The 25,004-nt window shown below is 44.0% G+C and overlaps 1 protein-coding gene across 4 annotated transcripts in view; it reads right to left on the reverse strand.

The window, feature by feature from the left end:
- Positions 1–25,004, reverse strand: part of ALG6 (ALG6 alpha-1,3-glucosyltransferase) — a 47,042-nt gene that overhangs the window by 9,103 nt on the left and 12,935 nt on the right. For 3 of the 4 annotated variants that reach the window (XM_074221261.1, XM_074221263.1, XM_074221262.1), the window contains 6 exons: positions 15,690–15,774; positions 12,486–12,575; positions 11,326–11,414; positions 5,192–5,274; positions 4,567–4,631; positions 1,815–2,000 (listed from right to left, as the gene is read on the reverse strand). In XM_074221261.1, the coding sequence (XP_074077362.1) occupies positions 1,815–2,000; positions 4,567–4,631; positions 5,192–5,274; positions 11,326–11,414; positions 12,486–12,575; positions 15,690–15,774 (598 nt within the window). The remainder of the gene's footprint in view (positions 1–1,814; positions 2,001–4,566; positions 4,632–5,191; positions 5,275–11,325; positions 11,415–12,485; positions 12,576–15,689; positions 15,775–25,004) is intronic. The other variant, XM_074221264.1, reaches the window with a different exon arrangement.

Raw genomic sequence — 25,004 nt, forward strand, 5'->3', positions numbered from 1 at the left:
ACACAGGCAGAAGGTGATGTCCCCTCTACCTTTCCTAAGATGAAGGCCATTGGATGGGGGCACCCACGCATCTCCCCTTCCACTGTCACATTTGACGTAGCTGTAAAGGGCTTCACATACTATCCAGTGGTCAGTTGGTCCCTAGTCAGTGCTTATTCCCCAACCCCAGCCCCCCCCCCCCCACGGCTTGGCTCTGGGTGCCCTGCTCATCATTCTGATTCATCTTCTACAAACTCAGTTTAGAAACCATGGCCACAGGATGTAACTGGTTAAAAGCTAGAAGGAGCCAGAACCGGGCCCAAGTCTGACACCTGGATGATAAACTGGCAGATGAAGAGAAACCCCCATGGGGCATGGACAAAGACTGGGTGGCTAGTTAAGTGAGTGCACTAGAGGAAAGGAGAAGGAAGAATCACAGCAGCAGCAGGAGGTCACTCAGCATTTGTTAAAACCCAGGAAAAAGCCTGCTGGTGAAACCAAGGAGGGCCTTGGAAGTGTATGACGCAAACCTTTGCACAATCAGATATGGAAGCCCAAGGCAGGTAGGCACGTGTCAGAGGATCGATAGACAGACAGATGTCTGAGCGCTCTATGGGGATGGGACAAGAGGAGGCTCCAGACAGGACTGGTCCAGATGCAATCTGGCCCCATGGCATAGCCAGGGCATACAAAGTCCATCAAGGACTGGATGGGAAGGAGAGGGAGCCTTCTGTTACAAGGAAGAGACTTCTAGAATCAATGTCACTGGACAAAAAACTGAAGGGATGCTTAACTGGACAAAAGAATGCAGATCTAAGTAAAGAGAGAAGAGATCTGAAAATACCAGAAAGGTGTCAGAGCAAAGAGAAATGAGGTGTTTTGTGGAGAACCAAAAGCCCAAATGAGGATGGAGAGAACCTTGGTAGTGTCAGACTGGCACTCTCTACAAGGAATGACCAACACCCAGGGATGAGAAAGGAGGGAGCTTCCTGGGGAGTCTGGACCACCTGGATGATGGAAGCGGCCAAGGAGAGGCCACACAAGCTGCTGGGGGGCCGTCAAAGTGACTGCTATAGAGCAGGGGGCCAGACTAGGTTGCCTGGGGCAGCTTCCAGGGCAAGGGCTCTGGGACCCTGTTTTAAACAAGATTGTAGACTTTGTAGTCTCTTCAAGGTGAACGAGACAATCCAGGGTCTCCATTAGCCAAGGATTCTGCCTGGACAACGGGCTCGATCAGCCCACAAACACAGGTCAGGAGCCCATGGTGGGCTCGGCTCTGGGGACCTGAGGAAAACAGGCCTGGCCCTCACAGAGCTCCCAGTCTGAAGATATCCAAGCCACGGGCAGGAAAAATGGAAACTGCTATCAGGGGAAGGCCCGTGACTGAGCCAGACTGGGAGAGGTTCCTGCAGAACATGGGACTTGAGCTGGGCATGAAGAAAACTGGGAAGGACAGGAGGAGGCAGCGAGAGAGAGCATACAGCAAGGACGATCACGGGATGAAGGATGGTCATGCCTGGGGGTCAGCAGAAAGAGCGTTTGTGTCTATTTGTATGTGCCTGTGCCTGTGCCTGCTGAGGTGGGAAGGGGGCTGCTACCTCCCAAAGGGCTCCCTGCTGGACCCAGAGTGTAGAGGAAGCCACCAGAATGGTCTAAGCAGGGAATGACCGCATCAAACCCATCAGACTTCAGCTGGCTTTAGAAACACTGATGATCAAGCTTTGAGAACAGACACTGGCTCCATCAATGGAGTCGTGGGAGGAGGATCCGGGGAACTCTGGAGGCTTCCCCTGGGACCAGTCAACACAGTACCGGGGCCCTTTCAACGTACTCACCCCTTTCCTTTCAGACCCTTCTTCAAGCATCTGCCTAGCAAAAAGCAAAAGAATGGCAAGGCATGATAAAGTTCCATCTGTTTATAATTGAGGGCCAGGCAGAATGCCAAGGACCCGAGGATGTCCCAGTCATGAGACAGGCCGAGAACAGCCCACAAAGTCAAGCCGAGACTCACACAATTATATATGTTTCTATATTAAGGAAAAGACCCACAAGAGGCCAACAAGCTCAGATGTGATAAAATGCTCTTAAAAAGTATTCTTTAAAAGCAGAAATTAATCATTAAAGTGTAATAGTAACCATTTAAAAAATAAAAACTTTAGTATAATCTATAAAACAGAGCTACAGCACATGATTTGTATAGGATTAAAAGATCTACAATTGATAAACTGAATTTTTTCCTTCAGATAAAAGCAATGTGTCAACTGTATCAATGAACATTAAATACATTAAAATCTTAAAAACCAAAAAAACTGAAGCAAACAGGCACACTTTCAAGTATAAAGAAACCATGATTTCTCCTACAAGGCCACAAACCAGGACAAACTAACATTTGTGTTTAATGAACAGCAACAAAACTACTGCATTAAAACACTTCCAAATTGTCATAATCAAAATACATTGTATCTTATAGCCCTTTTCTGCCCCAAATGTGTTTTATCTATAAAATGAGGGGGACAGGTTGAGGTGGAGGCCAAGCTTTGAATGCTTCCCTCCTGGGACCCTAAAGGGAGGTGGACTCTCTGGGTCCCATCACCCCCGATCTTCTTGCCAACCTCTCCATCCATGCTGCCCTTGCCATCCACTCCAACTCTGGAATCAGTCTGCCAGTTTCCTTGAACAGTGTCAGTCTATTTCCTTATCCCTCCCCTCATAGCCACTCATCCCTGGGCAGTGCCCACACATAGGGGTCATCCCCCCAGCCAGATCATAAGCTCCCTGAAGGCAGGCAAGGACTGTCTTTGCTTCTGTACCAGTAACCTTAGCACTTGGCAGAGGAGCTGAAGCCTTTATCACTGACTCCATGTACTGGTAAGTGAGAGCATTGCCAGGGAGCCCTACGAGCCCACCTGGAACAGGCAGAGCTTACTCTGCCAGAATCCTGAGCCATGATGGCAGGGCCAAGAAGGCACAAAGAGGGGGACAAGTGAAGGGGGGGCAGAAAGGAAGCGAGGGGGTCCCCACGATGTGCTGGGCCCATCTGAGGACATTCTCTTCTCTGATCTTACATCAAGGAGGGGGGCGTTGGGAGGCAGAGTATAGCCCCCAGGCAGTTTGGAACCCTCTGAGAGGCTCTGGGAGCTATCCACTAGGAGGCTATTCCATTCCTCTCTGGTGTTCCCTCTACATCCTTCTTGGTTTGCTAGGAATCAGTGCCAGTTTGTCAACCATGGAATGGGGGGGGGGTTCTACAAAGGTAGTAGGGAACAGAGCTGGAGTGAAGACCTTTCTACCTCCTCTCCTTCTGGCTCAGCTTCTTGGAAGACTGTACCTCTCCCCTTTCCCATTGCTGCCCTCAACAGACAGTCAGGGTCTCCATCAGGCAAGAATTCTGCCTGGACAACAGGGGCGCAGGACTCTCAATACCTACTCATCACTCCAAGCCCCACTCCAACACTGGCTCTTTACAAACCACTCCCTGCTCACAGTCTCCAGTCCTGGAATCTCCTCTTCTCAGGGCACAAGGTTAGATTCCCTACCTGATGCTAAACTCTAAAATCAGGGGATGCTTTCATTAAAATGTGCCTGCTGCCCCCCCAATTCAGTATTCTTATTGTTATTTCAGGCATCTTATAAATGTTTAAATCAAATGAATGGGTGCAGAGTCCTTACCTGCCAAGCCGGAGCAAGAAGGCAGACCCCCCCCAGAGAAAGGGAGAAACCCAACAACAGAACTGAGAATCTTTTGCATGTCCTCTGGCAGATATGCAGATTAATAATTACAACTGAAACAGATTAGCTTCAAAAGGAAAAGCTGTTAATTAAGAAATCAAGTAGCTGTGCATTATGGTTTTTCTTTGAGACAGATGAAGAAGGTAACTCTAGATACATGGAAGTCACTGGCTATGGAATAGGGATGATGCAGATGAGGGACCCGACTGGGAAATGGCAGAGTGCATCTGATCCCAGGGTAGATAGGGTAGAATGGCTGGCCAGGGCAGTTGGAGGCTGGCAAGAAGATAGTCAGACAAGGAGCGATGGCAAGCCTGGCTGGGCCAAAGGAGTTATCTTGACTTTCTGCTGTTTTTGGTTTGAGTGAGCACATGAATAGGAATTGAATGGGGGGAGGGAGAAGTTGTGCAAAGTCCCCAGCCTCGTTTTCTCCCCTACAGCCATCTGGGTCCAATGTCAGAGATGGATCGGATGACTGGAGAGGCCCTGGATGTGAGGCAGTGGGGTGAAGTGACTTGCTTAGGGTCACACAGCTAGTAAGAGTCACGTATCTGATGCTGGATTTGAACTCAGGTCCTCCCAACTCCAGGACTGGTGAGTCACCCAGGTGCCCTCTCTGGTTTTAGCCCAGTGACAAATAGTCCAGAGAGTCTGAAGAGATGCTGTCAGGTTGTTTGTGGGTTTTTCTTGAGCCCCAAAGTGGAGTAGCAGCAAAGTCAGGCATCTACCTCATTCTGCAGCTTGGGGAGCCCCACAAAGACCACTGGCTCAGCAGCTGACCACCGATTCCCAGGTGCACCCCACTCCACAATTCAGAGAAGCACCAAGAAATTTCCCTGCTAGGTCTGTAAAGGATACTGAAAATGTCCATAGTCGATCAGAAGAAGCCCCGGGTACAGCAATGTGCAAAAGGCTGAGGCAATCTAAAGAGAAAAATGGCCTGGTAAAAGTAAGTCTAGGACCAAAAGAAACAGGTAGGTCCATAAACTGTGCTGTTTCTGCCCAAGTGCCCTGGAGATGGGCTGTCCTGCAGGGAAGGGCTGGCACTTGGGATGAGTGGCCTGGCAAAGGGTGGTGGACAAGGGAGACTCAGGGCCGGCTGGCCTGGGGATGAAGGCTCCTTTCTCCTCCAAAATGCAGCTCATCTTGCTATTGTTCTTGAGGGCATTAAAATATTTGCTGAAAGATGAGAGGTTTTCTTTTTGTGTTTTGTTTCGTTTTTACAAGGCTAAGAGTAACTTGTCCAAGGCCACACATCTAAGTAATTATTAAGAGTCTGAGGCTGTATTTGAACTCAGGTCCTCCTGACTCCAAGGCTGGTGCTCTATCCACCACGTCACCTAGCTGCTCCCGAGTGAAGGTTTTCTAACAGAAGACAGGGGCATGAACCGTTTTTTGTTTTTCAGCTTCGTTCATTTTTAAGCTAACAAGGAAATTATTTTCACAGGAAAATAAATGTGAAATAAAGTATTTTGATACTTGCCTTCCTTTTGGTTGAAGTTTCTTTTAAATAACAACAGTATAAAACAACTGCAGGGATATAAATCATTGAATCAGCGATAAAAACTGAAAGACAAAAGATGAACAGTCCATGAGTATTTGGGGTCTACCGTCCATAACCCCCTCCTCCATCCTTCTACCCTAAGTCCTGTCCAGCATCATCCCCCGGGGAGGCATGCCAACAGCTTCCTGCCCATTCCTGATGGGCACTCCCCTTCATGGATGCCTTTCTCCTGCTTTCCTGAATGATCCCACAGACAGACAGACAGAAGGACCCAAAGGGAGGCAACCATCTTCCTCCAAAGTCCTTAAAAAGTATCTGGAGAGAACAGAAGGGAAAATGACCTCCTTGTCTTCTCCCTCAATTCTGGCATGGCAGATGAATGCCAGCAGCGTATCCCATAGGAAATGGAACATATGACCAGAGGAAATCATAAAACATCTCTGAAGGTCCCCCATATCAAGAACAAGTCAATCTATTGGGTGGAGCCACAGACATGACTGCAGCTGGAGCTGGAGGTCTGGGCAAGCGCTACCCCCTGGGGCCAGAGCAGCCAGTGGTAGCACCCCACTTCACAGCACCCAGAGCCTCCCTTTTCTCATCCACAAGGTATGACACTCATCTGCGCTGCCACTTTCCACTGTCACATCCCAACCCCCCTGGAGAACACGACAGGCACATGAACCTCCACTAGAACTATGGAGACCAAGGCTTCAGGTCATCTTCAGCTACATTCTCTGTGGACTGGGGTCTACCTCCTGGGCCCACCAGACTGAGCAGATGCTACAGTATTAGAAGGTGACAAAGCTCCTGTTTGGTGATAAAGATACCAAAGATTGACTGGGGGTACTTTTCCATTAAGCTTTTTGGATAGCTTTTGCAAAGAGAAAAGATGCAGGGCAGAGTGAAGAGATCCCTAAACTCAGAGGCAAGCAGAACTGAGCGGGAATCCTCCCTTAGACTCCAAGAGCGGGGGGAGCCTGGACATCAGGAGACTTTCTTGTGAGCTGAGCCAGGTAGTTGGGAGGACTACCAGGGCCAGGCCCACTCCCTAGCCCAGCACAAAGCTGACTGTGCTTAGAGAGGAAGCGGTCAGAAAGGGAGCTAACTGCCAACTGTAGAGTGCATTTGTACCAAACACCTTTCGATAACAAGGAGGACCTGGGCATTCCTTTGTCACACACCTACAAGAGAGAGGAAAATACCTCCAGGAAAGATCCCTCAAAAGAACAGCATGTCCATGGGGAACAGGAACAGCCAAGGGGCAGAGGAAAAGGAAGACTTGGTGAGCCTCAAACACCTCAAACCTAGTTATGAAGCGGCAGAGTGGCAGGAGGGCCTGGGGGGGGGGATGGCACAGCCATGGAAGCATCAGGAATTCTGAGCCCAGAGCTTTCCCAGGGCCAGACAAGTGGTCAGAAAGTGCTGAGAAAGGGCCCTGAGTGGGCAATGGGAGGAGAAATGGTCAGCACTGGGAGTTTCAGGGGAACAGGACCCTTCCTGGGGAAAGACCAGAGTGCAGACTGAGTGCAGTGACCACACCTCTCCCCAGGACACCCAAAACATAAAGACCCCTAGAACCAGCTGTGAAAATGGCAGGGGAAAAAGCCTGAAGCTTAGTACAGTATCCCTGGGTGTCCCCACCACTCCACCCCCACCCCCAACTTTAACAAAAAGTTCAAACTCAGAAAAAGAATCTGACCATAAAAAACTACTGGTGACAGGGAAGATCAAGACACAAATTCAGAAGAAGAAAATTTCATGCAAAGCCTCAAAGAAAAATGCAAATTGGAAATAAGACCAAGAAGGATTCTCAGAATAACTCTAGAAAGAGCCAAAAAATAATCTTAAAAAAAAATCAAATAAAAGCTAAAGAGGACAGATTAGGAAAGTAAGAGCCAGGAAAGAAAAATATGAAACAGTAACTAACAGTTTGGTAAAAGAGACAGAAAAAATTACTAAAGAAAATAACCCCTTATAAAGCAGACTTGATCAAATGTGGAAGGAAGGGCACGAAACATCATGGAAGAAATAATTCTTTAAAAATCAGAATTGGTTAAGTGAAAGTTAATGACTTCATGAGATATAAAGAAACAATAAAGTCAAAAGAATGGGGGGAAAAAATTGAAACATCTCATCAGGAAAACAACTGACCTGGAAAGCAGATCAAGGAGAAATAATTTAAGAATTATTGGACAACTTGAAAATATGATCAAAGAAATACATCACATTTCAAGAAATTATAAAGGAAAACAAGCTCTGAGAGCCGAGAAGCAGAGGGTAAAATTAGAAACTCAAGGAATCCACCAACCAGCTCCTGAAAGCGATCCCAAGATGCAAACTCCCAGGAATATCATAAGCAAATTCCAGAGCTCCCACACCAAGGAGAAAAATACTTCAAGCATTCAGGAAGAAACCATTTAAATACCATAGAGCCACAGTCAGAATAACACAAAATTTAGCAGCTTCCACATTAAAGAAAGAAAACATGTACCCAGCTAAACTGAGGAAAATCTTTCTTCAAAATAGACTTTTAATGAAATAAAGGTCCTTTGAGCATTCCTGGTGAAAAGACAAGAGCTGAATAGAAAATCTGACTTTCAACATGTATATATGTGTATACATATGCACATATACAAACATATGTGTATATAAAAGGTAAAGTGTAAAAGTATGAAACAATAAATTTGTAAGAAAAATCATAAGGAATTTATAAGGTTAAACTGTTCACATTCCTATAATGGGAGATGATATGAAGTGCATGATGATTTCAAAATTTTTTTTAATAGAAGAGTAAAGAGGAGGGATGCCTTAGGAGAAGGAAGAGAATATTCTCCCATAAAAGATGCCCAAGGAGACCTTCAACAGAGGAAGGAGAATGGGTGGGCAAGGCTGGAATCTCACTCTCCTCTGAAGTGGTTCAAAGGAGGAAGAACAGAGACAGACTGTCAGGGAAGTCAGAAGGAATAAGAAAGGGAGAAGAGGGGTGTTAGGAGGAAGGGGGAATAAAGGAAGCAGTGGAAGAAAGAAAGACTCTTGAGAAAGTCCTGAGAAACAGAAGTAAATCAGATGAGAATATGCATGGGAGAAACCCACCCACAAAACAGAAGCAGATTAGAAACCAGAATCCAACAACAGGTTTTTTTAAAAAAGTTACACTTGAAATGGAAAGAAACACACAGTTAAAAGAAGGAGTAGGAGCAGAACCGATTCTGCTGAGCTGAAGAAAGTAAGGCAGAAGTGGAATCCTGCTCTTAGACAAAGCAAAAACTAAAATAGCCCTAATTAGAAAAAACTACATCTTACTAAAAGGGCCTAAAGAAAATGAAGGAACATCAGTACTAAAATATATAAGTATCAAATGGCAACACATTTAAATTCTCAAAGGAAAGTTAAACGAATTACAAAAGGAAATAGACACTAAAACCAATGTTGGAGAACCCAATGTTGCCCTCTCAGAACTAAATAAATTTAACCATAAAATAAATAAGATTTTAAGAAGAATACAATTTTAGAAAAATTAGATATGATAGATCTCTAAAGAAAACTGAATGGGACTAGAAAGTAGTTTTATCTTTTTTTCAGCTGCACATGGCACTTTCACAAAAACAGACCACATATTAAAGCATTAAACAAATTTCTGCAAATAAATGCAGAAAAGTAGAAATATTAAATGCACTGTTTTTGGACCACAATGCAATAAAAATTACATTCATAACAGGTCTTTGAAACAAATATTTAAAAACTAATTAGAAACTAAATAATACCATCCTAAAAAATTAGTGAGTTAAAGAACAGAAACAATCAATAATTTTGTTAAAAATAATAACAATGAGACAACATACCAAATTTATGGGATGCTGCCATAACAAACTACATAGCAGTAATTAGGGGAAAATTTATTTCTCTAAATGCTTACAAAATACAAAAGTAGATCATTTCAAAAACCAGACAGAAAACAAATTAAAAATCCTCAATTTAACATAAAAAAATCCTGAAAATCAAAGGAGAGATTAATAAAATTGAAAGCAGAAAAACCACTGAACTAATAAAGAAAACTGAGTGGTTTAATAGAAAAATCAATAAACAATTGGTTATTAAAAAGAAAGAAAAAAATCCTAATTACAGTATCAAAAACAAAAAAGGTAAATGCACCACCAATGAAGATGAAATTAAAACAATTAGAAGAAGATAATTTGCTGAATTATATGCTGGAAAAACTGACAATCTAAATTAAAAGATAAATATTTATAAAACTATAAATTGTTCATGTTAACAGAAGAGGAAAAAAGTATCTAAATAACCCTATCTTGGAAAAAGAAATTGAGCAAGCAAGCTATAAATGAGCTCTGGTAGGAAAAAATTCTCGGGATCAGATGGATTGACAAGTGAATTCTACTGAACACTTAAAAAAACCAATCTATTCAATATGGCATAAACTATTTGAAAAAATAATCATTTGTGTTTTTACCTAAATAGGGGAAAGCAAAACCTATAGACAAATTTCAATGAATATTGAAGCCTTGCATGGTGATGACAGTAATATATCACAAAGATCATACACTGTGATCAAGTGGGCTTTGTATTAGGAAGGCAAGGTTGGTTCAATATTAAGAAAACTGTAAGCACAACTGACTATATCAATAACAAAAATGACAAAATCAAGTGACATCAAGAGATGCAGAAAAAGTTTTTGAAAGAATAGCACCCATTTCATTTTATATTTATATTATATTAAAAACATAACATAGAAATAAATGGAGTTTTTCTTAAGCCTGGAAAAACTTGCACAAACTGAGGTTGAGGGAAAGGAGCAGAAGCAGAACATTCTATACACTAGCAACAACACAGGATGATGGTCAACTAGGATGGACTTGCTCACCCTATCAGTGCAGTAATCAGGGACAATTTAGGGTTTGGGATGGAGAATGGCTCCATATCCAGAGAAGGAACTGAAGAGTTTAAACAGAAACCAAAAATGATCATCGTTAATTTTAAAAGTTGCCTTCTGTATTCTATCATTTTTTTCTAATGCCTTCTTTCTTCCTTTTAGATCTGATTCTTCTCTTACAACACGTTCAACTTCTATGTTTAGTACGGTTATAAATGTAAAGCCTATATTGGATTGCTTTGGGAAGGGATGGGGGGGTAGGAGGGAGAAAATGGCAAAACTCAAATCCTTACAAAAAAAATGATTGAAAAAACTACCACTGTATGTAGTTGGAAACACAATTAAAATATTTAAATAATAAAAAATTTTTTAATGGAACTTTTCTTAAAATGATAAACTATATCTGAGACCAAGAGGAAGCATTATCTATAAAGAAGATAAAAGTAGAAGTCTTCCCAATAAGATCGGGGGAAGAAAGGATGTCCATTATCATCACTATAATTAAATGGTTTACTAGAAATGTGAGCTACAGCAATAAGACAAAAAATATATAAATGAAAAGAATAAATAGGCAAAAAGGAAACAAAATAATCACTTTGTAGATGTTATGAAAGTATACTTAGAGAGTCCTAAGGATTCAACTAAAAAACAAGCTGAAAGAATGAATGACATTAGCCAAATTGAAGGATATAAAATAAACTCAAATAACTCATCAGCATTTCTACATATATGACCAACAAAGTCCAAAAGCAAGACATAGAAAGAGAAATACCATTTAAATTAACTACAGACAATATAAAATATTTGGAAATTTACCTGCTTAGACAAACTCAGAAACACATTTGCAAAATTATAAAACACTTTTCAGATAAAGAGACTAAGCATTGAAGAATTGAAGAAATGTTAATTGCTCATGGATGTCCATTCTACCTAAAATAGTTATTCAGTGCAATACCAGTTAATGAGAAATTAACAAATTCCAAAATGAGAAAAATAAAATGTACTGAGATATATTGGCAGCTGGGGAGTACAAGAAATATAGTTCTGGGCCTGAAGTCTGGAAGATGGATTTAAATTCAGCCTTGGTCATTTACTAACCACGTAACCCTGGGCAAGTCACTTCACCCCATCTGCCTTCAGTTCCTCAACTGTAAAATGGGAGTAATAGGAATCACTAATAACTACCAAGGCTTACTCCCTCCCCCCCCCCCCCCAGTTTTCCTACCTGTTGAGCGCATGAATAACTTGTGCTGATCACTCTCATGGCCCCGGGATGTGTGGAGAGCAATCCAGTCCGGATTGATGAGCTCTGCCCTAGGAGAGAAAACCTAGACGTGTTAGGCCTGCGCCCTTCTCCTGGCTCCCTGTCCACAAAGCGCATATGAGCTCAGGCTGAGAGTCTGCCACTTTGGTAACAAGGCTACCAGTCAATCAGTTGTGAAACCAGCAGAACCACAGAGCAGAGTGGCTGCAGGGCTGGAGAAGACCCAGACCCACCTGCTGTGCACCCAGAGGACCAGGCAGAGGTGGCAGGGTTCACCCAAGACTGGTGCCGAGAGGCACTGCAGAACAGGAGCTGGACCTGAAGACAGGGGCTCCCTGCCAGGCTCAAGCACTGTCACCTGAAAAACTACCCAACCTGGGCCTTCTCCAGGAGGTCCATGCCGGTGGCACACTGGGTCTGGTTGCCTGCTGCAGAGGCCACATAAGAGTCCCCAGGATGGCAAAAGAGGGTCTGGCTTCTGAGCCTTGCAGCTGAGCGAGTGAGAAAAGGGAAAAAGCCTTAAGACAGGTGGGAGTTCTTGGAGCTATTTCACACTACTGCCCTACTGCACAGCACTGCAAAGAAAGGTTTTAAAAAATATTTCAACTTTTTCAAAGCTCTTTTCAAAGCTTTTTCAAAACTCTGTCAAAGCAGAAGGGTGAAAAAGCCTTCTTAACACGTTGCGAGCAGCATACACAGCCAGGGCCACAGAGGTGCACAGAGGCGTGGGTCGTGAGTTGGGAGGACCTGGGATTAAATCCGACCCCAGATAGTGTGACCCTGGGCAAGCCTGCCTCAGCTTCCTCATTTATAAAATGGGATAATAGCACCTGCATCCCAGGATTGTTATAAGATCAAATCAGAAAGTATTTGTGAGGGGCGGCTAGGTGGCGTAGTGGATAAAGCACTGGTCTTGGAGTCAGGAGTACCTGGGTTCAAATCCAGTCTCAGACATTTAATAATTACCTAGCTGTGTGGCCTTGGGCAAGCCACTTAACCCTATTTGCCTTGCAAAAAAAAAAAAAACAACTAAAAAAAAAGTATTTGTGAGGCGCTTTGCCCCTTAAAATCTCTAGAAACACTAGCTCCTGTGGGGACAACACTCAGGATCAATCACTTACACATAGGCGCATAAGAGGCTGTGGTAGGCTGTAAGAGGCGGATAGTCTAGACCCCAATACTGTAGATTGTTATCGCTGCTATTGAAGTACCTGAAAAACAAGCAAACACAGTCTCTTATTAACCAACGTTCAGGAAAAGAAATCTGCTGAAAATTTAATACCTCATCTCATTTTACATCATCTCAAAGCAAATAACTCAATTGGAATTTGTCACTAAGTCTCCCAAGGTGTGTGCTGGCCCAGCCCTAGCATCCCCAAGGAATATGCAACATAGATTGCTATTCCCCTCATGTATCATGTGCACCAAGATCAAGCATCCACCAACGCTTGCCAGGAGGAGAAGAAGGGAGGGCTCCTTCCCCAGCCCCAAAACTTCGTGGACCAGAGATTTCTCTTTTGCTCCCTCTCAAATGTACAATTGCCACTAAATAAACCTGCTCTTACTATTCCAAATGGAGGTATCTGCAGAGTTAATGTCCACAGATGGAGGTCATGACCCTAATAACCCAATCCCATATGTCCATGGCATCAAGGCCCGCCCTCAGAAAACACAATGCCAAAAATAAGGGAAAAAGAACTTCAGGATGATTTTGAGCATTAAAATAAAGCCATCTCCACTAGATAAAAGGACTTTATTTCAGGAACGTAAATTACAAAAATAAGCCATCAGACTCTTTAAATATGACTCTGTAACACACTCCCTAGCCTTTCACAATGACCAGGTGCATGTTCTGGGCTTGTCCAGGTCTCAAATGCAGATAATTCTTGACATTTATTACAATAAATGATATTTCTTGAATTCCTCATGAGCTCCTGAACTATCTTATACAACTGATAATAAATCATATTTTCTGAAGCTGCATCTTTGTTCCTGAGCTCACATTCAAACTTGTTCATGCTAGTTCCGTGGACTCTTAAATGGACTTTACTATCTGTACATCCTTAGGATTTCCTCTTCCTTTACTACAACCAACAGCCAAGTTTAAAGAGCACCAGGGGCTGGAACTTGGGCAAACTTCCTTGGGCTCACACCCTGAAGCAGCAGGGGCTGGTGGGATGAGGTGTGGACAGGTGAAAGGTCAAGCCTGTCCCTGGCCTCTGGAAATTCTTACCCTACTGGGAGAAAAGCCCCTGGCCAGGCAAATGGAGAGACCTCCAGCACGCTAAGGTCAATGCTGAGGCATCTTTGGCAGCCTTGTTCCTGCCCTGCTGAGCCACTTACTGATGCCAAAGACTTGGGGGGAGGGGGTGAAGATTCTTTCCCGAGGCTTCTTGAGTCATGGCTCCTGGGGTGGGGGTAAGATGGGGTAATGGCAACTCTGGAGCCATCGGGCCTCTCTGTGTTTGGGGGAGACTGGGCTGGGGGCAAGACCAGTGGCTGAGCAGGTACCGTGACTTCTGGGGTACTGGGGCTTCCCTGTCATTGCCCATTCTCCCCTGATGTAGGGGTTGTCCCCCGGGGTCTGAGCCTTAAGGGTGCCATCATTTCTGGAGTCACTGGGTCTGAGGGGAAATGGTGATTAAAGGGGTAGGGGTCCTTTGCCCAGCCTGGTACATGTCACCTCAGTAGCTCCTGAACACTTTGCTGCTGACCTGCCCCATCTGTGGCAGCTGGTTAGCAACTGGCCCAGGTTGGTAGGAGGGGGTGTGTGCAGCCCAGGAAGGCCAGGCCAGTGGAGGAACAGGGCTGGTACTCTTAAGAGACCACCTGGTTTACCTGTCCATTGAGGGCAATGAAGTTGAGGGCAGAGCCTGGACTCAAGAACAAGGAGGCTAATGCCAAGAAAATCTCTCCATGAGGAGGGGTCAGTCTGAGAGGTTGTGGGGGTCTCATTAGGGTAAAGGCCCCACTGGCCTCAAGGTCTACAAAGGAGGTTCTTCAAGCACAAGCCGAAAGGTTCTAAAATTCTGGGGTTTCACAAAGGGTCTTGCCAGATGAGAGATGTGAACAGGCCGCAATCAGTACTTTTGGAGGCTGTGGTCAGAGGCACCACAGTGGCGCCGCCCTTGTCAGGAGATAGTGGCGAGGATTAATAACTGGCCGGATCTCCAAGGACTGGAGAAGACCGGCTCTTCCTTGTCTCACAAAGTTTCTCGAGTTCTACCCAAAAGTGTCAGGTTTCTCCAATTCCAATAGAAAGCCCTGGCCCAGACAAATGCCACAATCATCCCACTCTGTCCACCTGGTCTGGACAATGCAGACTACCCAAAGAACTGGAAAGGTCCCCAAGTCCATATGTAAGAGGCCAACAGGCTGGAAGACACCTCAGCAACTGGGCAAGACCAAGTCATCCAGGACAATGTTTCCAAAGGAAACACTCCCTGAATAAACCCGTTCCCAAGCACACATTAAGGGCCTCTTAGATACCAAGCCAGTGCCAGTTGAGAGAGGTAAAAAGATAAATATAAACAAGGTTGGATGTGGAATGCATCTAGCAGGGAAGTAATGCAAGAAATAACCTCTCTCAGCCAGAAATGTCCAACTCTTTCATTTTGTGGGTCTCTGATGTGAAGTGACTTGCCCAAGGTCACCCAGACACCACCAGACATGGGATCTGGAGCACCCATCAAAGGGATGAAGAGGAGTTGCTCACTTCCCTAGCATCCTTGAACTCAGTGCCACACCTCTGGTTTCATCCCATCTACCAACCCCCCCGCCAGTCTCTGCCTCATTGCCCCAGAGGCCTGTCCTCCCCAACTGGTGCCCTTTCCATGGCAGCTGTCCAAACCTTCTCTTCCTTCCTCAAGCCTTCCCCAGCCCCACCCTCTACCTGCTCACCTCTCACCCCTCAACAGATCGGCAGCTCCTTCTGCCTTGACCCTACAGGCTCTGGAGAGGAGGGGGCCCTCGTCCTTGCTGAGCCAGCCCCCCTGGGCCCTCAATCCCACCCCTGCCTGGCTTCTCTAGCAGGTGGGGCTGCCAGTGATCTGATCTAACCTCCAGTCTCTTATTGAGCAGTTCCCAACATGCCCAAGTCTTCTCTGCCTTTGGGATGGGCTTCACTCAAGAAAGTCCCCAAGACAGAGGACAAATAGAATAACAGCCTGGAAAGTAGATAAAGGAGCATCATTCACTGTTCAGGTGAATGGAAGACAATTCTTTTTAACATGAAGATTTTTCATGTATTTGATTGCTCTCTCCTATAAAAAAGGCTAAAAGTGTATGGAATTGCAAGCAGCAGGATGATGATGACTTGTCCATACCATTGCTTGACAGGCAAATTGAAAGTAATCTCTTGCCAGTGTCTCTGGGCTTCATAGTCTCCAAACATGGGAGGTTTTCCAGCACCTGGAATGAAAAGCGAGAACAAAACCAGGACAGGGCATTGAGCACAGCATGCCTCATTGTGATGCGCAGTCTTCCTGAACAGGTAGCTCCAGGACCAGCTTTCAGTCACAACTCCCCACACCTGGGCACTGCTCCTCAGAGACTTGGTTGGGTAGGTGACCATGGGGGGGGGGGCCTCCAGAATGGCCAGCAGGTCCTGGGGGCTCCATCCATATCATCCCATAATTCTACCACTGGCATTCCTCCCAACATGTAACTTTTATGTTTCTTGAAGGAAGAAAGGCCAGAGCAGGCCTTTACCAAACTCCCATTGTCAGCCAGGCACTCCACTAAGTATGCTATACATATAATCCCCAGGGATCCTTGCTGCAGCCCTGTGGGGTGGGTACTATTATCATCACCCCCATTTTACAGTTGAAGAAACTGAGACAGACAGGGTGAGTCACACACCTACTAAGTGTCTGAGGCCAAATCTGAACTCTGGTCTTTTTGACTCAATCCACTTCACCATCGATGATAGGGAACACAAGTTGCCTTCTTGCCATACTTCAGTATTGCCACACAATCCACCCACCATCTTTTTTGGTCATACATTTCTTGATGACCTCTTTTACCAAGAGTTTACAAACTGAAAGGCAAGCTTTGAAAGTGGGGATTACAGATACTACTGTAGGGCCCTCTACCATCCCTTCCCTCTAAAACCTATTTTTCTTCATTAAGAAACTAACAGATTTGTTTCTCCTTTTTCCCTCTTTCTCCTGAGACTGAAGACTCCCAAGATTTTGGAGATGGAAGGCTCCTCTCAGAGCTGCCCTGATAACCCCAGAGCCTTGGCTTGGCCTCTCATTCCAGGGGGACCCCTTCCATTTGCCTCTTTGTCACTGGGACCCACCATTGTGTATCTTTTCCCTCGGCACCAAACAGAACAAATCCAAAGTGGAGAGTGCTCGTCTTCATGACACCCTGAGAATTATGACTTTTTCCCTATAAAATGAATTATTATCTGAAAGACTGAAGACTCTATGCATGGTGCTGTTTCTGCACCTCACTGGAACCTTCTCCGCTTTCCTCATCAATGTCCTCTGATTCAGAAGGAACCTCCAGGGCCTTTGCTGCCAGCTCTAATGACCACCCTGGAGAAACAGGACACCATGAATGCTGAAGAGTGCTTCTGAAATGGCCCCCAGATGAGCTAACTGCCATCAGGGCCCCACTCACACAGCGACTCCTACTGGTGAGCTTCCTGGATCGGCAGCCTGACCCTCCTTCTCTTCCCACGCCAAGCCCACCTCAGACTCTTGAAGTTCAGGAGCTGGGGGACCTTGGGCAAGTCCCTCCCTGACTTCCCTCTCCACCTCCTGATCTGGACCTGCCCAGAGTGACCAGCCACCATTAGCTGCGGGGAGCTCTGTTGCTTCAGAAGGGCAGAATGGTGGGTTCCCCTCTGGTCTGCTATTCACAGGCCTCAGGGGTGAAGTCCCTTGAGCTTTGGGTTTGGATTGTGTGGATTCTTCTTGAGCCACTCCTGAGGACTAGGGATAGACATGTGAAGCTGGTGACTTAGCCCAGCCCCCACTCAAATCCAATTCACATGTATGTCATGGCATCACTTCTCTGATATCAGGATCTTCTTCAAGAATGAAGGACAAACAACAAGCAAGAAAAGGTCCCAGACCAAGGTACCACTGGAGCACAGGAACAGGGGCCGACTGGCAGCTCTGGGGCCCCTACTCCCTTCTGGGTCATAGATCCACAACAGATGGGACTGGGCCCAGGACATGGTCATCCCAAGTCCTAGGGAGTAGTCAGAACCCAAGGCTCAGACAGCTTCACTCCAGTGTGAATAGTAGACCAGAGGGGAACCCACAATTGTCCCCTTCTGAAGCAGCAGAGCTCCCCACAACTGACAGTGGATGAACCTGGCATTGATCTGAGGACTCAGACCTAAATCCAGGGCAGGAACTTACTGAGCTCATTCTGGGGAAAGCACTGGCATCCTGCAAGTCCCCAGTCTATAATAACATAACACTTGATATCCCAAGAAAGTAGTGATAAGAGCAGCCAGACCTTCCCTTCAGAAGCAGACAGAGACCAAACTAATCCAGCATCAGTACAGGAAGAAGGCTGAAGAATGAGAAGACAGACCAGAAGCCCCCCAGAAAAAGTGAATGTAAAGACATGGAGTTCAAAACAAAGAAACAAGGAAAACCATCACTTGGGCACAACTCAACTAGACTTTCTTTAGTAATCTAAGACAGTTTTGCCCTTAGAAGACAGCTCATGAAATTCATCACAACTTGACAAAGGAAAAGGTAAATTTAATCTGCTGGGAGAAAGATAAAGTCTTCTCCCTTATTCGCTTTTCAACTTTTCTAGTTAGAAATTGCTCATTTAAATTTATTTATATGCATTTTAAGTTCTAATGTTTTCTGACAGGGGGAATTTCTCAACCTTAACATAGGCAAGGAACCTTGGAAGATATGATGGCTGATTTGGGAGCATTCATGCGTTTTGGTAACCTTACCTTACAACCTGCCAGTGATATTGTTGATCTATGTTGCTACTTAGATGTTTTCCTTTAGAATCTTCAGCTAATTATTGAAAGTTGCTAGATTTTTAATAAACTCTAGTCTAAAGAGCTTTGTCCCCCTAAACCAGAAATCAATTTTTCTTAATAGAATATTTTCAAGAAAAAAAGGAAACCAGAGTCAAAGGCAGCAGAATTTCTAGCAAGCCCAGAAGATAAAGAGCAAAGTATCTTGATTGATAATTTCTGCCTGGTTCAAGACAGGCTTTTTTATAGGCAAAATTCTTTACCTTGTTTGATTGGCTTTTGTTGATGGTTATTAGGTTTAAAACTTTGAAATGTATAAAAAGTAAAGAATTATCTTTGGGGTCTCTAAGATAATTTCTTTAATGTTTCATGGTTCCAAGTTCTATCCATATCAATGCTGCCCCCATAGGTGATGCCCACCACTTTTAAAACTGTACAATCCTTTTCTATGTTCTCTGCACTGGGTGGCACAGTGGATAGAACACTGGTCTTGAGTCAGGAGGATGGAAGTTCCAATTTGGCCTCAGACACTTGATTCTCACTAACTGTGTGACCTTGGGCAAATCACTTAACCCTGATTGCCTCGCATCTGGGGCCATCTCCAGTTGTCCTGATCTTGTCACTGGACCCAGATGGCTCCAGAGGAGAAAGTGAGACTGGTGACCTAGCACAGCACCCCATCACCAAAGCCAATTCACATGATTGTCATGGCATCACCTCCCTGAGGTCTTGGTCATTTTCTTTTCTTTTAAAAAATTTTTTTTAAATTTAAAGCAATGGGGTTAAGTGGCCTGCCCAAGGTTACATAGCTAGGTAATTATTAAGTGTCTGAGGCCAGATTGAAACTCAGGTCCTCCTGACTCCAGGACCGGTGCTCTATCCACTGCGGCACTCAGCCATCCCTGGTCTTTTTCGAATATGAAGGACAAACATTACGTCCTCTGTAAATTCTTCAGAGATGATCGACTCAAAAGGCTGAGAAATTTCTTCTTTTTCTAGATCCGGGCTTCCCTAGCTGGGACCAATGAACTTACTCATTTTTTAAAACACTTTGATAAGTAGAGTTTGGAGCAGGATAATCAAGTAAAAGCAGAGACTCACTTGAGTTTTCTCAAATTCCCCTCCAAATAACTTTAAAATAATGTATCATATGAATTCTGGGGTGGATACACCAACAAAAAGAGGGGGGTGAAACAAATTTCCATCCCCAAACAACAGAATGTCAGCAAAGAAAGTCTGTCTCACTAAAGTGAGAGTGAATGCAGCCTAGGGTAGACCTGACCCTAAGCAAATCTGCTGTGAGGTCTCAGGATGAAGAATCTGCAGTGGTGGCCTTCTGGTCAGAAGGAAATTACAGTGGACTCCTTGTTGGCATTGGAGGTAGGACTCTGTTGCATTGCCCATGCATGATTCAGGATCATAGCCCCAGGGCAAAAAAGAGCAAGTGCACCCTAGAGCATGCAGCAGCTGGGGAACAGGGAGCTTGGTCATAGTACCAGGGCAGAAAAGAGTGCCTGTGATCACCCACAGACCATAGAGCACAGGTCAAGGGATCAGTGACCACACCTCTCCTTAAATCATACCACCTCAGAAGAACTGAAAACTTACAGGCCTTCAGAACAAGCTCTGAAAAAGCAACATTAAAAAATGTAAAGCTTAGAAGAGTTATCCCCTCCATCCTGGAAGCGAAGTGCAACTTTAACATGGAGTTAAAAATCAAAAAATAGGCTGGAAAAAATAAGCAAACAACAACAAAAAGAACTTGACCATAAAAAATTACTATAGTTATAGGAAAAATAAAATAAACTCAGAAAAAGAAAACAAAGTCAAAACAGCTACAATCAAAGTCTCAAAAAAATGTGAATTGGTCAAAGGCACAAAAAGAATTGGTGGAAGAACTCAATAGGGATTTTAAAAATTAGGTGCGAGAGAGAGAGGAAAATTTGGGGAAAGAAATGAGAGTAACTCAAGAAAATCATGAAAAAAGAGTCAAGAGCTTTGTAAAGGAGGCACAAAAAAACTGAAGAAAATGAGACATTAAAAAACATAATAGGTAAAAGGTAAAAGCAGCACAAAAATCACTCAAAAGAACACCTTTAAAAAAGTGGAATTAATCAAATGGAAAAAGATGTACAAAAATTCATGAAAGAGAAGAATACCTTAAGAAGCAAAATATGCCAAAGGAAAAAAAAAAGAGAGATATAAAAGCTCAATGAAGAAAATAATTCCTTAAAAATTAGGAAGTATAATTGGTGGCCTTCTGGTCAGAAGGTCAGAAAGAAATTACAGAGGACCCTTTGTTGGCATTGGAGGAAGCATAATTTGCCCAAAAAAAGGAGACATAAAAGCTCAATGAAAAAAAAAATCCTTAAAAATTAGAACTGGTAAAGTGGAAACTACTAACTCCATGAGACATCAAGAAATAATGAAACAAAATCAAAAGAATAAAAGAACAGGAGAAAATGTGAAATTTTTCATTGAAAAAACTGACCTAGAAAGTAAATTGAAGAGATATAATTTAAGAATTTCTGATGACCATCTTAAAGGAGCAAAAGAAGAGCCTAGACATGATCTTTCCAGAAACTATCAAGAAAAACTGCACTAATATCCCAGAACTAGAAGGAAAATAGAAATTGATAGAATCTACTGATCACCTCCTGAAAGAAATCCTAAAATGAAAACTCCCAGGAATATTATACCCAAATTCCCGAAGTCACAGATCAAGAAAATATTGCAAGCGTCCAGAAAGAAACAATTCAAGTATTATGGAGCCACAGTCAAGAACACTCAAGATTTATCAGCTTCTATGTTAAAAGATCGGAGAGATTGGAATGATATTGGGCACAGGAATCTAACTTACCCTACAGGAAATTAAGATGGAAAGAGGATAAGAAAAAGAGGGGTACTGGCAGAAGGGAGGACAGATTGTGGGTAGTGATGGTCAGAAACAAGACACTTTTCTAAGGTAAAAGGAAAAAGAGAGACAGAAGGATAAACAGGGTGGGGAGCAGGAATAGGAAATAGGATGGAGGGTCATACATATTAATCATAACTGAAAAAATTTACAAGTTTCATTGATAAAGGTCTCATTTCTCAAGAAACCTAGCCAAGGAGTTAGGATTAAACTAAGAATCATCTACTCAGCAACAACTAAGTACAATCCTTCAGGGGGAAACATTGGATATTTAATGAAATAGAAGATGTTCAAGCAGTCTTGATGAAAAGATTAGAGCTGAATAAACAAATATGACTTTCAAATATAAGTCTCAAGAGAATTATAAAAAAGGTAAATAGGCAAAAGAAATAATTAGGGATTCAATAAGACATTATTTACAGTTCCTATCTGTAAAGATAATATTTTAGCTCCTAAGAAGTTTTATCTTTCTTAGGACAATTAGAAGAAGTATACATAGAGGGCAGGCACAAGTGTAAATTGACTAAGATGGAAGGGTATCTAAAAAATAAAATTAAGTGATGAAAAAGAAAGATGTACTGAGAGAAAGGGGCAGGTAGAGGTATAATGTGGTAAATTATCTCAGATAAAAAAAGCATAAAGGAGCTTTTATAGTAGAGTGGAAAATGCAGAGTGGGTGTGGCAGATAATGCATTACAACACTTATTTTCATTGGAATGAATCCAAAGAGGGAATAAAATATAGACTCAGTTGGTTATAAAAATCTATCTTACCCTACAAGAAAGTAAGAGAGAAAGGGAAAAAGAGAAGAGGGGTGCTAATACTAATAGAAAGAAGGATTGATTGTGGGAGGTAGTGGTCAAAAATAAAACTTCTGAGGAGGTATGGAGGGAGGGAGAGGGAGGGAGGGAGAGAGAGAGAGAGAGAGAGAGAGAGAGAGAGAGAGAGAGAGAGAGAGAGAAATGGGGGCAGGGGAATAGGATGGAGGGAAATACACAGTATGAAATGAAAAAATTACAAGTTTCTCTTATAAAAGCCTCATTCCTTAAATATATATATAGAGAACTGAGTTAAATATATAAGAATAGAAATCATCCTCTAATAAATGACAGTTTTCAGACAAAAATCAAAGCTTTCTATAGTCATTTGAAAAAATATTCTAAATCACTCCAAAGCAGAGAAATGCACATTGGAACAACACCTATCAGATTGGCTAATATGACAAAAAAGGACAATGACAAATGTTGCAGGGGATGTGGCAACTTGGAACACTAAAGTATGTTGATTCATTCTGGAGCATAATTTGGAACCTTGCCCAAAGGGCCATAAAACTGTGCATCCCCTTTGATCCAGCAATACCACAACTGGGTCTGCATCCCAAAGAGAACTTTTAAAAAAGGGGGGCTTGGTCATTTAAAATTATTTTATAGAGGCTCATCTTGTGGTGGCAAAGAATTGCAAGTTGAGGGGATGCCCATCAACTGGGGAATGGCTGACCAAGTTGTGGTATATGGCTGTAATGTAATACTACAGAACTATAAGGAATGATGAACAGGATGCTCTCAAAAAAACCTGGAAAGATTTACATGAATTGGTGCAAAGTGAAGTGTGCAAAACCAGAACTTTATAGTAACAACAATAGGAACACAGATAGTAACAACACTGCATAAATAACTGCTATTTTCAGCAATACGATGATCCAAAACCCAAAGGACCTATGATGAAAAATGCTATCCCCGTCCAGAGAAAGAAGTGATGGAGGCTGACTAAAGACTGATAAGTGATATATGTCAATATAACTGCTTTTCCTTTGTAATCCACTTCTATTACACTCTCTCCTCCCAACTCTTTCAGTAGATGACTCCTACACCCATCTCCTCTCCTCTACCCTTCAATCTTTCCTATCTTCTTGAGTATTCCCAGCTGCCTATCAACATTCCCATCCACCAAAACCCCTCCACTTTTTCCACCCTCCTCATATTTGCTTTGATAAGTCCCAGAAGGGCAGGAAAATGCCCTGAAGCAGGATAGCACTAAGGTGGAATCCCCTCACATATGGGGCACCCACGATAGATGTGTTAACTGGAAAAAGTTATTTCAGCTAGCTGATCCTGCATCATCCCCTCTCAATGGAATTGGGCCCACCTTCTTCAAGGCCACAGTCACAAAGGCCGATGAGGTCAATCATGCCTCCTTGCACTGGTCCTACTGCCTACGTTGCAGTTCCTCGCCCCCCCCAAAAAAAAATCTAGCTTGAGTTTGGTGAATATGCAAAGGGAAGATTTCTCCCTTGCTTTCCACTTAATTTAAAGTTCTTTTATTAGATTTGCACAACTCTCAGAAAAATCAGCCTGTGCTAGTCTTAATGGATGCTCTGTGGCTGGTTGAATATGCCTTTCCCCTTTAATTCATGAGGCATCTTCCTGATGTGCTGTTGAATCCTCCAACATGGCCTTTTATTCAAGCCCCTACGCTCACAAGTTAGGAGGGTTTTTTAAAAACAAGCCCTCCCCTTACATTCTTCTGCTTCTTGGCAAGGACGCCAGGCTGGCAAATGGCAAGCACTTCATAAGAGGTCATTGAGTAGAAGCAGAGTGATGCAGTAGTCGCAGCAGCAGCCATGGTCCTCATAGGAAAGAGAAAATGGGCCTGGGGTCTCCTTTCTGAACCACTGCCCTGGGTGGGCCAACCCCACTGCTCCTGAAACCTTCTTCTCTGGCCTGCAAGAGCAGGGCATCCCTGGAATCAGGTCAGAGTTCATCTTCAGCTCAAGAGGGCCTTCCTGGACACTGCCAGGAGCCCCTAGTGACCCCACTGGGTCAGCTAGACTGCAACAGCCTGGAGTCCAGGATCCAGAGTCCAAAGATTCGCCTCCCTGTTTGGAGCTCCCAGCCCACCTAATTGGTGCCTTGGAGTACCATCAATAGCGCTGTGTCCACTATCTATACCAGCAGGCCCCATGGTCAAGACCAGGCTTCCCCTTCACATCCTGTTCAATCACACAATTGTCCTGAGGCACTCCCCACACCTCCTGCCTGGACTCCAGTATGCCCATCTTCTCTTCCCCAGCTCCTAGGAAGTATGTGTCAAGGGACTGCCAGTCCTAAATGTCAGCTCCCCAACCCTGGGTGGCCCCTGCTCCCCTCAGAGAGGGTCATCTTCAGGAAGGGCTGATACTCCAGGGCCTGGCCTAAGCTTTAATAAACACTTTTTCTTTCCAGCATTAAGCCTGGGCAGCAGATGATACAGGACAGAGCCCAAGTTTGGAATCAGGGAGAATCCTCTCCCTGTATTCAAGTCTGGTCTCTAACATGTCCGAGCTGGGGGACCCTAGGCAAGTCAACTTCACCCTGTTTGACCCAGTTTCCTCTGAGCTGGAAAAGGAAATGCAAATTCCTCCATTATCTTTGCCAAAACACTCCCAAGTCTGACATGACTGAAAAAGGACTCCACCACAACACAACGAGCCAACCTTATGCTGAGCAACAGGAAGACAAATATAAAAAGGGGACAGTTCCTGCCCTCTAGGAGCTTACAGTCCAATGGAGAAAAAAACATAAATAGGGCAGAGGTTCTGGTATGGAAAGCCAAAGGAAGGACAGCAGTGCTTCTCTGACTAAAAGGGAGAAGGGTGGAAAACAGCTAGGAAGATGAGGAGGCCAGGACTCTCCCAGGAGGGCAGGGTCAAGGGCCTGAGCTCCTCCCAAGTGGGGACTCTGGTGTTCTGGTCTGGAAGACTACTGGCAGCCACAGAGGCAGGAC

This window comes from Macrotis lagotis, chromosome 2 (assembly GCF_037893015.1).
Source record: "Macrotis lagotis isolate mMagLag1 chromosome 2, bilby.v1.9.chrom.fasta, whole genome shotgun sequence".
Taxonomy (NCBI): Eukaryota; Metazoa; Chordata; class Mammalia; order Peramelemorphia; family Peramelidae; genus Macrotis; species Macrotis lagotis.